The sequence below is a fragment of the Falco rusticolus genome, chromosome 4, assembly GCF_015220075.1.
Source record: "Falco rusticolus isolate bFalRus1 chromosome 4, bFalRus1.pri, whole genome shotgun sequence".
Taxonomy (NCBI): Eukaryota; Metazoa; Chordata; class Aves; order Falconiformes; family Falconidae; genus Falco; species Falco rusticolus.
Window position 1 is genome coordinate 68,697,765 of NC_051190.1, and position 14,714 is coordinate 68,712,478.

The 14,714-nt window shown below is 38.6% G+C and overlaps 1 protein-coding gene across 1 annotated transcript in view; it reads right to left on the reverse strand.

The window, feature by feature from the left end:
- Window positions 1-14,714, reverse strand: part of LOC119145880 (amyloid beta precursor protein binding family B member 1 interacting protein) — a 67,170-nt gene that overhangs the window by 32,271 nt on the left and 20,185 nt on the right. The window contains exons 3-7 of the mRNA XM_037382644.1: window positions 14,501-14,588; window positions 12,327-12,619; window positions 9,661-9,738; window positions 6,737-6,896; window positions 3,061-3,182 (exon numbers count right to left, since the gene is read on the reverse strand). Coding sequence (XP_037238541.1) covers window positions 3,061-3,182; window positions 6,737-6,896; window positions 9,661-9,738; window positions 12,327-12,619; window positions 14,501-14,588 — 741 coding nt within the window. The remainder of the gene's footprint in view (window positions 1-3,060; window positions 3,183-6,736; window positions 6,897-9,660; window positions 9,739-12,326; window positions 12,620-14,500; window positions 14,589-14,714) is intronic.

Consider the following 14,714-nt stretch of genomic DNA (forward strand, 5'->3'; position numbering starts at 1 on the left):
TCTTACTCCATCTCCTCATGCTGTTTAGTACTCTTGCTTTTTGGAAGAAATACAACGCCAATTCAGCCTATGGGCTCTCCATTGGAAGGTACAGCTCTTGCTTTTGGCTTACATACAAGGGAGCAGAAGCATAAAGTACTCGCTGTACAGATTTTCATTAATTTTCACAAATACTGCCCCAATAGTAAAAAACAAAAAACCCCACATGCACGTTTGAATTTATCCTGTCTGCTTGTATCAGCAAGAGAGAAACAAAGGAAATCAAAATCCATGCAAGCAAAAATCAAATAGTGTTCTAAGAGTGTAAGCAGCATTTACAGTCAAATTTAGATTCAGCTGCCCCTTACAAAAAACCCTGTTTAAATGAAGCAAATTAATTTCCTACATTTTTCTTTTTTAGTCTCTTTTAGCTGAGAATTCTTCTTTGAGCTTTTTGAAAAGAAGTGTTGAGACCTGACAATCTTTCCTTTCAAGAGTCTAGCATAGCATTACTCAGCCACATGACAAAGCATCACCTCTCCTATGTTATTTGCACATGTACCATTATGTATTTTTGTTTCAGTCCTTAGTCATAGACCTGTGATGCTTCATCTCTGTAGATGAGTCGCTGATACCATTCATGGAATAGTGGAACAGTCTTCTACTGTGAGTTCGCTGTAGGGTAAATTATATCATGGTGAGGAAAAGGGCAAAAGTATGCCTGTCTTCATGAAGAGGGGAATACCTGACGATTTTGCAGATACTTCTTTCTAAAATGTATTTTAAAAAATAACACTTTAATAAGTGTTAATTTAATAAATAACCCTAAAAAATTGTCTTCAGAGACAAAGCTGCAGAAAAAAGAGTACTGCATGACAAGAATGACAATCTTCAAAAAAAGCCACTGGCATTAGCTGAGCAGCATGTTGCTAGCACAAAGAGGATAAATCCTGTGTTTCAAAACCTCAGTTCCTCCCCAGAAAATGAAACACATTTAATTAATTGTTGTTTAATCTATACCAGGCATATAACTAGTTCACAGAAAGAAACAATGAATATCAGGCACAGGTCACAGACCTTCTCCAGAGGCCTACTTGTTTTAGCAATGCATCTGGATATCTTTATAATATTTAATTTTTAAGCATTTAATTGCATCAAACCTCTACAATGAAAATTTTGTATCACTAGTTTGTCTAAGAATAAGTTGTAGGCACCTGGCCACTTTTTTTTTCCAGAAAAATATCTGCAGAAAAGTAACTGTGAGATCTCCACAGACAACCTCCAACAGAATGAGCACTAAGTAAGACCAACAAGGAATCCAACTGCTGCTGCATGACCACCACAGGCTGTGTCAAAAAAAGCATTCTGCTATTTCTGTGCTCACAGAACGAGTTTATGAGGCAACCTTGACCGAGCTAGGAGGAGGCTGAACATACTGAGAACAGAGTATCAGAGCACTGGATTTCAGTTTCCCATTGGTTACACCAGTTTTCCTAGGTAGTTAGGTTATCATACACCCTGGCCCCCACCAACTCAGCATTTCCACTTGGTTTACCTTTTCAGGGTCTCACTCGAGATCATGTATTTGACCATGTTTCATTATGTAGTGTGAGCTCTGTCTGTACAATACTGTAATTTTCTGCCAAAAGCACAAACCATTGATAGGACTGTACTATTCTGCCTGTCTCACAATGTTTGAATTTACTAAGCCTGACAGATGGCTAGGCTTTATTACTGGCAAAATATTTCAGTAGTGTGATAGCTGCAACTGATCCAGTTTCCTTAGGCTGTTCATTTTAGAGCTTATCACAGAGAGACTGAAGCTCAAGGACTACAGACATGTCCAGATCAAGCTGAGCATGTCCTGAGATGGGAGGACAGAGCAACACACTCTCATTCTGGTTTTGGTTTAAGTCATATTTATTTCTAAAGTTCACTGCAATCAAAATGCCCAGAATCTTCATCAAAGGTTTACTTCCTATGGGAGGATCACAGCCTTGATGTAAGCCGTTTGCCCAAATAACACCACTAGTGATAAAAATCAAATGTGCAATTGAACCTCTACTGCTAGGTATGTTTATGTGCATTAGGAAGTATGACATTGAGCCATCGTGTACGTTTTACTTCCAAACTTGGCTTTGCTGTTTCTTATTAAAATCACATCAATCCATGTACACTACACAACAAGTTTTCTTTCCCTGACTGAAGATACTTGTTATGTCAATGAAGGAAACTTTCTCTCTGCAGGTTTTATTCGAAACACTAGCTCATTCTAAAAGAAAACAAACTTCCTAATGAGCAGCTTGGTGAGCTTTGCTGCCAATTTATATATTTAACTCATTTTTTCAGCAATGCTGAATTGCTCATTTTTCTCTTGCTGCCCTCAGGAACAAACCAGATGCTCAGCAAGCTAATGACGAGAGGAAAAGATCTAGTGCCTCAGAATCCATCAACTGTATGTGCCAGGGTGTTTGTAAATACAGTTTTGACCACATTATCACAATAAATAAATGATCTGTGTATAGACCTATCCTGAATAATTTGATGCAATTCAGTGAGCAGATCCTCCTTTTGCAAAGTTAGTGTGCACAAGTCACTGTTCACCCAACTCTTCTCCCCAGTCTAAATGAAATCCAGATAAACTCTCTGTAGTACTCAACATTCTCTCTATGAGGTTTCACATAAAATTGGCAAAAACTGGGCCTTCAAGGAAACGTTGATCTTCATCATTAGAAATAGTGGAGAAACTGTAATAATGACAAGGCCAGGTTTTTACAGCTGTTCCATCTCACCCCAGTTCTGAGAGCTGTGCCTAAGCAACAGCTTGTACCAGCAGAGAACTACATGCTTCATTTTTTACCACTGCAGACAGGATTTTAGAACAGTATCAGAAAAGAACAGAAAGCCCTAATTTTCAGATCCTTGCATTCAATGTACTGGGCTTTTTTTCATTGAAATTACAAGTTTTGCTTTCTCTAATTCTGAATGGACAGAGCTGAAAGCGAACTAATAATGCAATAGGCAGCATACAGACTCAATGACATCATTTTAGACTCTTAGCTGAATACCATGTTAGCTTACCTGGGGATTTTTAAATAAAGCATATTTTTCACTTTTTTCCAAAAACAGAACCTTATTCTCAGTGTCTCGAGTCCAGTCTGATAACACTTCAACAACATTTTCATGGTCTTCGAAAAACCTTTCTGAAGAGACAGAACAGGTAACATAAGACACTCAAACTCTCTCTCCCCTCTCCCGAGGCTGCAGAAATTCCTGTATAAGAATGTAATCATTATCTGATGTTCACTCTGAGCTAGACAGTCCAGCACTCTTTTCCACTGCACAGAAGGGAGCAAAACCACATGAAAATAGTGTCATGTGGAAGGGCAAATCAGCTGCAGAACATGCCCTCTGTAGCCTTGGCATGCTCCTGGATTCCTTCTGCAACTCTGTGCTGTGGCCTGAAGACTGCCAAGGATGGAAACAGTGACCCACTAGGAGCAGCTGGTTACACCCATGTCTCTCAGTGGCTTTCTGCTTTTGGTTTTTAAGGTTTGCAGTATGATTAGGAGGAGGGTTATATATTCACTTTGGCTACTGAATCGGGGAAAAAATAATCAGAAAAACTTATTTCCTTGATTTTTTACTTACTGAAACAAATGAAAAATTGCTTTTTGTCAGGAGGAAGAATTCTATGCAATGAAAAAAAAAAATGTTTGTTTCAAACAACTGTATTTAAAAACAGAAATAGCAAAACTGAGGAAACAGGAAGACAGACTGAGAACTGATGTGAAGATACACTGGTTTCTTAAAAACCTCACCAGAGATGTGGGAGACCTAGTGTCAGTTCTCTCCCTTCCTGAGATAATCTGAACCCATATCCTCCACCCAGGAAAGCCACAGGGTATGCTAAGGTTATGTGACTCCAATCTCTTCTTCTGCAGTTTCACTTGTATAAAGTAGCTGAACAGTCACATAAAGCCCCTGTGGAAGGGAAAGGAATTGAGCGTAATTTGCCAGGTAATTTTGGAAGGATCCAAAATGAAATTTTCTACAAATTCAGTATTGGGGGAGGGAATTAACCCAGCTTCAATTTTCAGTATGATTCTGGCCATTTCCTGTGAACAGCTGTACTCTCATTTCAGTGTTCTGTGGTGATCACCTCTTGCAATAGCCTAGACTAGCCTGGTGTAAGTGGAGATAACAGAGCATACATTTTGTAGGCTTTTTTTAACACTTCTTGTTACTTCTGACAAGGGTTCAGTATGTCCCATCAAAACTAAATTTTGTGAATTAATTATACTCACAAAATGAGGTTAGCTTCAGGGCCAGTTCACATGGACAGTAACTTTTAACAACACAAGCAATGTAACGCTTCTCATTTAGCAACTGATACTTGTGCAATGTACTGGAACTATAAAGCATTATATAAAACCTAAGTAACGGTTTGAAGCATAAACAGTATCTTACAGTCCAGGATTGCCATAAAATAATTCTCAGGTTGTAACACTAGTTTTTTAATACTAACTTTTCCCACATATACTTTTGTTTGTTCATTTGCAGTACCAGGCTTTTCTAAAATAAAAAGTATGATATGACCATCCTCAGGAGGGTCATTTTTATAATTATTGTTACAAAAGAAGTGTCAAGTCTGGATGCCTATCATAAGGCAATGCTCTATTGCAAAACACATGCTGGTATGTACAGCTCAGTGTTATATCATCATCTCACTAACTGTGATTATTTGTGATATTTAACATGCAATTAATCTAAAACTGTAGTTTATTTTATTTGCAATGATTGTCTTTCAAAATAACAATATAAGACACTCGGTCAAGGATCTTATGATACAGAACTAGCTTGGACTTTCAGTTCAGCCTGAAGTATTTGCTGCTTAGATTTGCTTCTTAAAAATAGTTTTATTTTCTTGAATAGTAACATGGAAAACAGACAGAAAGGGAAAGTGCAGGAAAGCCTGTCTTCTAGGTATGCTGATAGTAACGGAGCTATCTAGAACTGCCAAGAAGTATACTGACAAGAATAAAGAATAGTTCACATTGTTTTGATTTTGAACAAAATTAACTGCATGTTGCTGTGCACTGGAAGCAGAAGAAAGAATACATATCATTCCATCCATATCAAAATTCCCTTCTGCAAACAAAAAAGCTCCATTCGCAGCTGATTTGGGCCTGATGATAGACCTCTGCACCAGGAGTTCATAGACTTTTCCTTTTTTCCTGAACCAACTACTGATTTATTTCCTTTCCTGCTCTTCTTCTGTCCTGGTTTTTACAATCATTTTTATTCACTATGAGAGTAGTTCCTTACTATACAAATACCCTAATGCTAACCCAAAGCACCTAGCTTTAGCTGACACTACAGTAACACAAGTAATTTTTACTTAAAAAAAAAAAAAGTCTAACCATTACCCCAATTTTTGTAGCACATGATCTCCCTGAAACCTTCAGTTTTAATTGTACAATGGGGAATCCAAAATGTCTACCCAGATTATGAAGAAACACAAGTATATTCTTTGTAATGATCATGGAGACTCAAAAAACAAATCTGTTTATATGCTGTCATCCTAACACAGACGTATTCTCCCAAGTCACACTAGACCAGACGGAGCAATTTTCCAAGACAAGAAAAGACTCTGAAATTATTCAAAGTGATATTTGTGACATTTCTAGGGTCTAATGACATTTCCAGTCTTTTGTTAGTTAAGATAAGAAGGTACAAAAGAATGCAGCAATGCTGCTTCATGTATCATCCTAATAGAGTAGAAAGAACAGATTGGCAGTTAATGTCTCTGTCATTCCTACAAATAGATGAGTATCACCTTGCTCATGCTTTTTCCAGTCAGGCTTTTTCCAGCTATTTTTACATTTCTTTGTTTTACTTTAGCAGGATGACTATTCCTGGGGCTCTTTTAAAGTGCAATATTGACATTTAACTTTCTTTGTCCATTTTTACATCTCTGCTGGAAGACTGTAAACTGAAAATGCCAAAGGCTGACAACTGCCTGTTTCTCTAGGTCAAATGCAACCCCCAAAGAAAGTTGTAGCAATTTTCCTTTTCCTTTTGTGGCAAATACCTTTGCAGCCTGGACAATAAAATGGTTCTGAAATAACTCATAATTAGAGAATACTCCATTCTTAACCAGGCCTTGAAGCCTTTCTGAAGCAAAACTCATTAAGTTGCAGAAAACAATACATTAGATTTGCACAGCTGTTTCCCAGGGACCTGGTGGCCACGTTAGTTACTTCCTAAATCATCAGGTTCCACCAGCAGAGCTGCAGTCTCCTCAAAGAGCAATACCCTGTTCACAACTACACTTAAGAAAACAACTATCACAAGTGGAAAGCATTAGAAATGACTGAAACGCTTCTCAGTCAGTCTTGTTTAATTACAGCATCTGTTTGGCCAGTATATAACAACCTGCTGGACAACACTTCAGCGCTGCATCCTCTCTTCGAAGAGCAGAGTGGAGTACTGATGTGTTTGAGTCTGTCACTGCCTTGACAAACAGTGAAATTCACATGGCTCCTTCATTTTGTGTGAAATAGAATAATGGAAATGGTGATGGGCAAGAAGCCTTCTACATCTGCATCATCCCTCAGCTTAAAGACTCTCATGTTCCAACGAACACCAGTGGACACGTGGGTAGGAGAAATGTTATTAATTATTTTTTAAGACTACCAATAGCATAGGATGTACTACATCTATTTGCTATACACTCTGTCACTACACCACTTACCTATTTGCAGCTCTGGGTTCATTTCATACAAACACCAGTCAACGTTGCAGTCACAATGGGTTTTCTCAAAGAGATTGTCTAAAACATCCCGTGTCACCTGACGCTCATCCACCATTAGTGACTTTGTGCTGTTATCGTACATGTGCACCTTGACAACAAGCTGAGTACAGAGTCACAGAAGAGTCAGTTAATTTCAGAAACAACTAAAAGTCTAGTCTGAATTTGCTAACACAGATAAGAAAGATTAAGGCTGAAGGTTATTACAGATTCAAAGGCACACTGTCCCACAGGGAGCTGAGGGAATAAAACAGCTTGGAAGCTTTCACATTATATTGCCACCAAAATAAAGACCTCTTCTCAAAAGGAGAAAATTGAGCCCTGTCCTGTACATGACTTCAGAAAAGGTGAAATTGCTATGGAGAAAAAGCAGAAGTTAATCTCTTCTCTAAATCTACTAGATGTGCCATTAAGGAAAATGCTTGATAGGGAAACCAAGTACAAAAGGACAGAGTGTCCTTAATGCAAGCTAGAAACGCGGACAACTTAGTTTTAAATGAGAAAAAGAATGAAAGAATCTTGCTATGCCAACAGATATGAAATTGTATTGTACTAAGATGGGCAGTAGTCCAGCACCCACCAATAAGCAAGCAGATGGGTTACTTACACTGACCAAATTAACCTATGACACTCACTATTTCTTCATATTGTGAAGTATTTGTTAAATGAGAAAGTGTGAACTTTTTTTCAGCAGGGAACAATGCAAGAAAATGCTGAAGTATGTAAAACGTGATAAAGAACTGAAAATACATTATAAAGAAAGTATTTAAAATGCTTCATTAGTGCTGGAAACAAAAGAAAATTGTCTACAGGATCTGTACATGTATATGGAAACTGGAACTGGTGAGTTGGGAGGACTTCTCCATACAGTGTTCTTTAAATAGCTCCTTATTCTAAAATGTGTGCATAAGAAGCTTTGGTATTATAGAGACAATCTCTGTTAAAGATCAGGTCAAAGCAGAAAGTGATGATCCCCAAGAAAAAAACTACACTATCTCTGAAAAGTAAAAGCAAATCTAACAAAAAATGTGAACTCACTTTGATTCCAACCCTTGTAAATAGCTGCCTCTCTAAAATAAGCAACTGAACCATAGGGCAGATTACAGAAAAAAAGAAATGTACACGCATAATCTACACAATGTCTGGGGGCGGGGAAGAGCATTTTGTCTGGTTATAGCTGACTGCTCAAAAACATGCATCTTCCATCTTCGGAGTCACAGAATGGTTGAGATTTGAAGGCACCTTTGGAGGTCACCTGGTCCAATCCCCTGCTCAAGCGAGGCCACCCAGAGCCCATTGTCCAGGACCATGTCCAGATGGTTTCTGAGTATCTCCAAGGGAGGAGACTCTACAAATTCCCCAGCAACCTGTGCCAGTGCTCAGCCACCCTCACAGTGAAAAAGTGTTTCCTGATGTTCAGTTAGAATCTCGTACGTTTCTGTTTGTGTCCACTACCTCTGGTCCTGTCACTGGGCACTACTGAAAAGGGCCTGGCTCCATCCTCTTTGCACACTCCATTCACATGTTTCTATAGATTGCCGAGACCTCCTTGGAGCCTTGTATTCTCTAGGCTATGCAGTCCCAGCTTTCCTCATAGGAGAGATGCTCCAGTTCCTTAATCATCTTTGTGGCCCTTTGTTCATTGGGATGGAACTCTCTAGAGCTTGGAGGAAGGGATCCTTGAATATTAACCAAGGCACTCTTTCAAGCAGATTTTTGAAGAAGCCAAAGCCTGCTCTCCTGAAAGCCAGGGCTGTGAATTTCCTTTTCACCATCCTCCCTGGCTTCTGCCATCTGCTTTTGGTAACAGAGGGAGAAGACTAGTTTCCTTGACAATTATTTAGTCAATTTGGAATTCAAGAAATAGTAATTTCATTATAGTGAAGCCACAAGAAGATTAAGCCTTACTTCTACCCTATGGTTTCAAATATTCAGAATGGGAGGAAAAAAAATAGTCTTCAAAATAGATGTTTCCTCCCAAAGAGGAATTGCTAATGCTGCAAGGACAAGAGGGTGACCAATGAGTAGTCGTAAGTTTAGTTACTGAGCTTTCTAAAGACAACATTGGTGAAATCCTCCCAACAAATTCTCTCAGAAGTAGCATTTGTACATGAATGTAAAGTACTCTGTGGGAACCATCTCAAGTTTGGGCACCCCCAAATTTATTGGAAGCTTCAATTCTTCTTGGAAGCCCTGCAGGCTCCGATCTCCAGCACCTCCCATCTCCTGTTTGAGCAAGACTGAAAGGTCATGACTTCTTCACCCACTTTTCAGAGTTACTAAGCATCTGCGGCTTCTGTTGCATTCAGCTGGAACACTAGCTTAGGATGAGTGGGCATAATTACATGACACACTGCAGCACTGTGCAGACAGTGGCAGGAAACTTTCTGATTTGTTGGTCTAAAATAACTTCTATTATCCTTGTACATTACTACACTGCTGTGAAAAGATTTAGCAAGACAACCCTCATTAATTTAATTGGGATTAGCAAAATCCACATTCGCTGTAGAAGAAAAGTTTAATACTTCTGGAATCAGCACAGCATAAGTAAGCAAAGTTTTTATCTGCATTCCACTTTCTCTAAAGTAACCTATCAGAACAGCAGACTCTGCCCCAACATTGGAAAAAAACAGAGGCAGAGCCTTCCAAGTCCTCTTAAAAATAAGTCCCTCAGAGCTAGCATTCTCACAGAGACTTGTCTTCAGGTGGATGACAAGACAGCTCCACAGAGTATCTTTAGATGTCTCAAGTTACAGACAAAATATGAAAAAGCCTAGGAATTTTAGTAAGAACTTTTATTATTGAGAAGAATAATAGATACTTAGCTGATAACTCTTACGGTAGCATTTCACAGTTTTAAGGCTCACCTTTTTAACTTTGGCTTCCTTTAGTTTCTCCAATGCAAGTTTAATCTTGTCAGCTTTAGCCTGTGCCTCTCGTTCTTCCTGAAAAGACACGAAGATATTTGATATACTTCTTCTTAAGTAAAGTCAGCAATTTGTGTTTACTTGAAAAGAGTTGTTTCTTGTTATTTATATCCAGAACATAAGGCTTGTCATGGGAAACTTCATAGTTACAGCTTTCCTTGAGCTAACATTCTCCAGCCAAAGCTTTGATTTACAAGCCCAGCACTTCCAATTATACAGCTCATACATGATCTGTTCTTCCAATGCTACAGGAATGTCTGAAAACTGGACTCTTCTATTTCCCTATGGATTACAGCTGATACAAAAGAGAAGGTGAAGCAAGATCTAGTCTGAATGAAACAGCACTGCAGGGCTTGGAAGAAAACTTGCTTCTCAGTAGGATTAGGAAAACTAGAATCTTTAGGATCTTATTGAAAAATTTGGCTTGCAATTATAACACTTATAATTTTAAACTTTCTGTTAAGTACATTAATTTAATTGAATTCTTTCACTTGCCACATATGAGCTCTTATTGCATGCATACTTACTGTGAGGAACACCTCCTTAAATTGGATGATATCATGGGTTTTTAATCTAGTAATGGATCTAGTCATATTAACACAGACACAGTTAAATAGAGCACTCAAGTTCATTCCAGTTTTTGCTGAATGCCACAGTAAGATACCTAAAAATCTCAGCTTCACCCAGCTCTTCTTTTACAAAGCAGCTGTATCGGTATCACGCCTCTCTCAATATCAGTAAGGTCTGTGATCCAAGAAGACTCTGGATCCCGAGCTACTGAGAGTTTTAGGTACATGTACCAGATGCCAGTGCCTACTGTTGCCTCTGTGACTGGTTTACAGATTGTGACCATTTATTTTTGCCATCTGTCTTCCAGTAGTCTCCCCCAGTCACATAGGGAGTTGGAAAAGTACATTTTGGACAGCAAGTAACTGGTTTCTGGGGCTGCCTTGGACTGTTAGTACTACTGGAGGGTTTTGTTTCTTTCCAACTTTAAATCACTGCTCCTCTCCATTGAAAACTGTCTTGTCTTTGCTTTCTTGCCTCTCTGCTAATTTTTGCTGTCCCTGTTGCATGCTCGCACCTTTGCAGTTTCCTTTGTTTTGAAGGGGTAGGATTCTTTACTATGGTACCCACAGACACCCCCAGCTTCCAGTCAATGACTGTGGTTCCTGCCCTGCTTCCGCACAAGATTCTTCCCTGTGTTACCTTCGGCCTCCACTCTCTACCCTGAAGTTGTAATTTTAGTGGTCTTTGGGCTAAGAGAAACCGAGGAGGCTGTAATTCATAGCAGATGCACTTGCAAGAAAATAGGCCTAACTAAGCATTGCCACCACATCCTTCTTACAGAGATATCATAGAATCATAGCAAAAAAAGAGCTAAAAAGGTTATTTTATTCATCCCAGGTTCAACTACAACTAAAGTACTCCTGACTGACGACCCTCTTGCTGAACTAAACATCTTTTATCACTTCTTCCCCTGGATACTAGCACCCTTTCAGATATCAGAAATGAAAGGTAAGGTGTACAACCTGAAAGAGATGACTTCAAGCATCTTTGCTGTCGTCAAATTCTCCACTATAAATACCAGACAATCAGTTTTTAAATGTTCTTTTGTTTTTAGATCCACAGGTATGGAAATCTGCATTGCTACAGCTCAGAGATGCTCAACTTTCAGAACCTAAAAAAAGCTTCCATAGTTGAAGAGAAGCTGTTGGACAAAAGTGGCTTTCACAGTAAGGCTGCCTGTTCTACAGAGGGAAGAATACACAGCCTCTCCCACTGCGTCCCCCCCTTTATCATCTCAAAACACCTCTCTGCAGGGAGCAGGAAAAGCATCTTAACCAAACTGGTTGAGTGTGGTGCAGGCAGGTTTTCTGCTGAAATTTTTAGGCAAGCGTAACTCAGGCTTCACCTGCATGTGACCTGTGTTAACAGAGTTCACACATTGTACAAAACTGCAACAGAGGTCTCATCTGACAAGCCTTCATGTGTTCATAATGTTTGTCTTAATGTTTACTTAATGTTTATGCAAAGTAAATAGGCTATCACATGCAAATTTTTAGCAAAATTTAACTTTTTAAGAAATGCTTTGACAGGCTAAAAGATTTGTTTTGCCACTACAGTATCATCACCACGTTTTCTGGACCTTCAAGCAGAAGCACATAAAAGTCATCCAGATAACATCACAGAAAAGGCAGAAGTCTTATTTAACTTAAGGACAGTTTTTAAAAGAAACATCAGAATTGATGGAAACCTGTAAGATAGCTCTATGCTGCCCTTCCCAAAATGGTGGGATCTTTGGCCATGCTTTGCACTGATGCCAAAGCCAAGTTCTCTACAAGAAGCTAATAACTGATTAGCACTTACTAAAAAAAATTCAGTGACAGGTCTTCTGTTAATATAAACCATTTGCAATGATTTATGCCTGTCTTGGGCTATCAAAATGATGATTAGAAAGGCGAAGGAATGGGCAGTAAAATTGCTGAGCCCACTATAACTGTAGAACCTTCCCAAGATGTTTCCCCCTGGGATATTCACTATTGTTCCAATGCAAAATTACAAAAACTATTGAAGACTTAGAAAAAGATTCCACCCAGGCTTACCTGGGTGAGTGGCTCAGGAGGAGGTGGTGGTGGTGGTGGTGGAAGGTCTAAACCAGGGTCTGGAGGTGGAGGGGGCAAGTCATCCTCAAACCGTCCAGTAATGGTAACATAGACACTTGATTCAGAATAAATGTCACTACATGAGCCTGTTGAAGGCTGAGTGACTGTACTTTGCTGGTTGCCAGAAGTTGTTTTCTGGGCTTGTAAAGTTCTCTGTTCAACATCATTTATGTCTGCTACAAGATCAGCCATTAAAGCATCCAGGTCTTTGTCCTCTAGGGCACTTAGAGATTCTGTAAAGAAAACCACAAGATACATCAGAGTGACTATAACACTATGTTTGCATGTATGTACTGTTTTAGCATGGAAACACTGTGTTTCCAGTTCAGTGGAGATTAAATTGCAGAAGGCAGGTTACTGTATAAGATATTAAGGTTTAACACTTTAAATGGGTTCAAGAAACAAACGTGGTTTTGGAATAGCCATTAATCTGGTCATGCTGAAGTTCAGAGTACAAGGAACTCTATGAACACAAATTAAACAGGACAGGAAGCTTCTCTTTCAGTGATACAGTCTCAGGCCCTCATGATGTTATGAAACCTGGTCCTGATCCAGCAAGGTTTCTGGGCGCATGCTTAGTGATATGGATGCAAGAAATTCCATTAGCTCCCATTAGGCTATTTACTTCTTTGGGACATAAATGCTTAGCAAGTTTTGGTACAGTAAATAACAAACCATGTAATTGAGGCCTAGATCCAGAATATCTTCACATACTACTACTATTCTACAACTCTAAAATTAACATGAAGCGAATCAGAGAGATCTAAGTCACAAGAAATTGTATGGTGTCATTTGCAGCACATCAGTAATTGTGTGATCAACATCTCTGACATACCTCATATAATATGCTGGGTTTTGAGGATCTTTAAGCAAAGAACAAATAAGATAGTCTCTTTTCAAAAGCATCTTATCAACCAGATAGAAAACACTGTAACTTTTGTTTTCTGTCTTTCACTCTGACAGAGTAAAGATAAAATTCTACACTGGAACTTCAGATGCAATCAATTCTTTGGTTGTTTGAACTAGACATGGTATAAGAGATCCTGTAGAATAACATCCTGTAAGATGATTTAACCTTCTGGAAGAGAAGGGTTCTTTAAGAACGAACCGATTCAGTGGTTTAAATCTCTTTGAAGAACCTAGTTTAAAAAAAATTCAAAAATAACAAAGTGGATTTATTTCCCTTCTGGAAAGGGATGGAGGGTGCTGAACTTGATAGTCAAAAATGCTAACATAGTCCAACATAGAACTTTCATCATACTAAGTGTGAACGTGTCACTAGACAGTCTTAAGTTTATTCTGCTTTACCTGTTACGGTAATAGAGTATTTTCATAAGCTTTTATTTTCAGTGGGAAAGTTGGCTTATGATCCTCTCTATTTACATACCTCTACCCTCATTGCTGGTAGAGACATGAGGTGCTTAACAGTGAACTGATTCTGGGATAAAAACATAGGTTAAAACCAACTCAGGCAAATGCAAACAACCAGCCCGCAGTAAAAAGAAAAAACAAAACCCCAAAACAAACAAACCCAAAGGGATTATTAAATATATAATATATATTTTATATATATATTTAATAATAACTCAAATAAATTTTCTCATTTGGTTTGTCACACAGCCTCAACAAGCAGCTGTACAAGCAAAAGCAACAGTGTAAACCAGAATGAGAATAAGCAACATAAAGTGGAAGCAGTTGAAGCCAATACTTCCATCAGACAAAAGTGTTCATGTAGCTCTGACCTCACACTGAGGAACCTTGCTTCTATTAAGTTAAATACTTACATTAAAAAGGTTGCGTTTTTGCAAGTTGTTTGGGGGACTTCTGATTTTTGTTCTCCTCTACACTCAGACATTTTTAAAAGTCTAACTTCTGACTCCTATCTAAGACTGAGCAACGTCCCTAAAAAAAAGTTGGCCCCTTCGAAGCTTCCTGAATTGAGACACATAAATATATCCCTGCCGCCCTCCCCCCAGCAAAACAGGTTTTTTTGTTTTGGTGGTGTTTTGGGGTTTTTTTGGATCAAGGGTGTTTAAAGTTTTTCTTCTCATTTGTTGCTGTGAGGTATTTTAAATAAGCATAAAAAGCATGAGAAAGTCCATTCAGCTACTTACCATTTAAATCTTTAAACCCAACTGTAAAGCTAAATTCATCATTGGACACTTTGGGGGATGCAGGTTGTACAGTCTCCACTCCTAAACTCTGTTAAGGTAGAAGAAAAAAAACAGGCATCTGATGACATAATTACTACTACAAACATTAATATTTGTAAATCAATTACCTGAATTTGTCTAATTGAATTGATTTTTCTGCAAGAAACAGACTGAC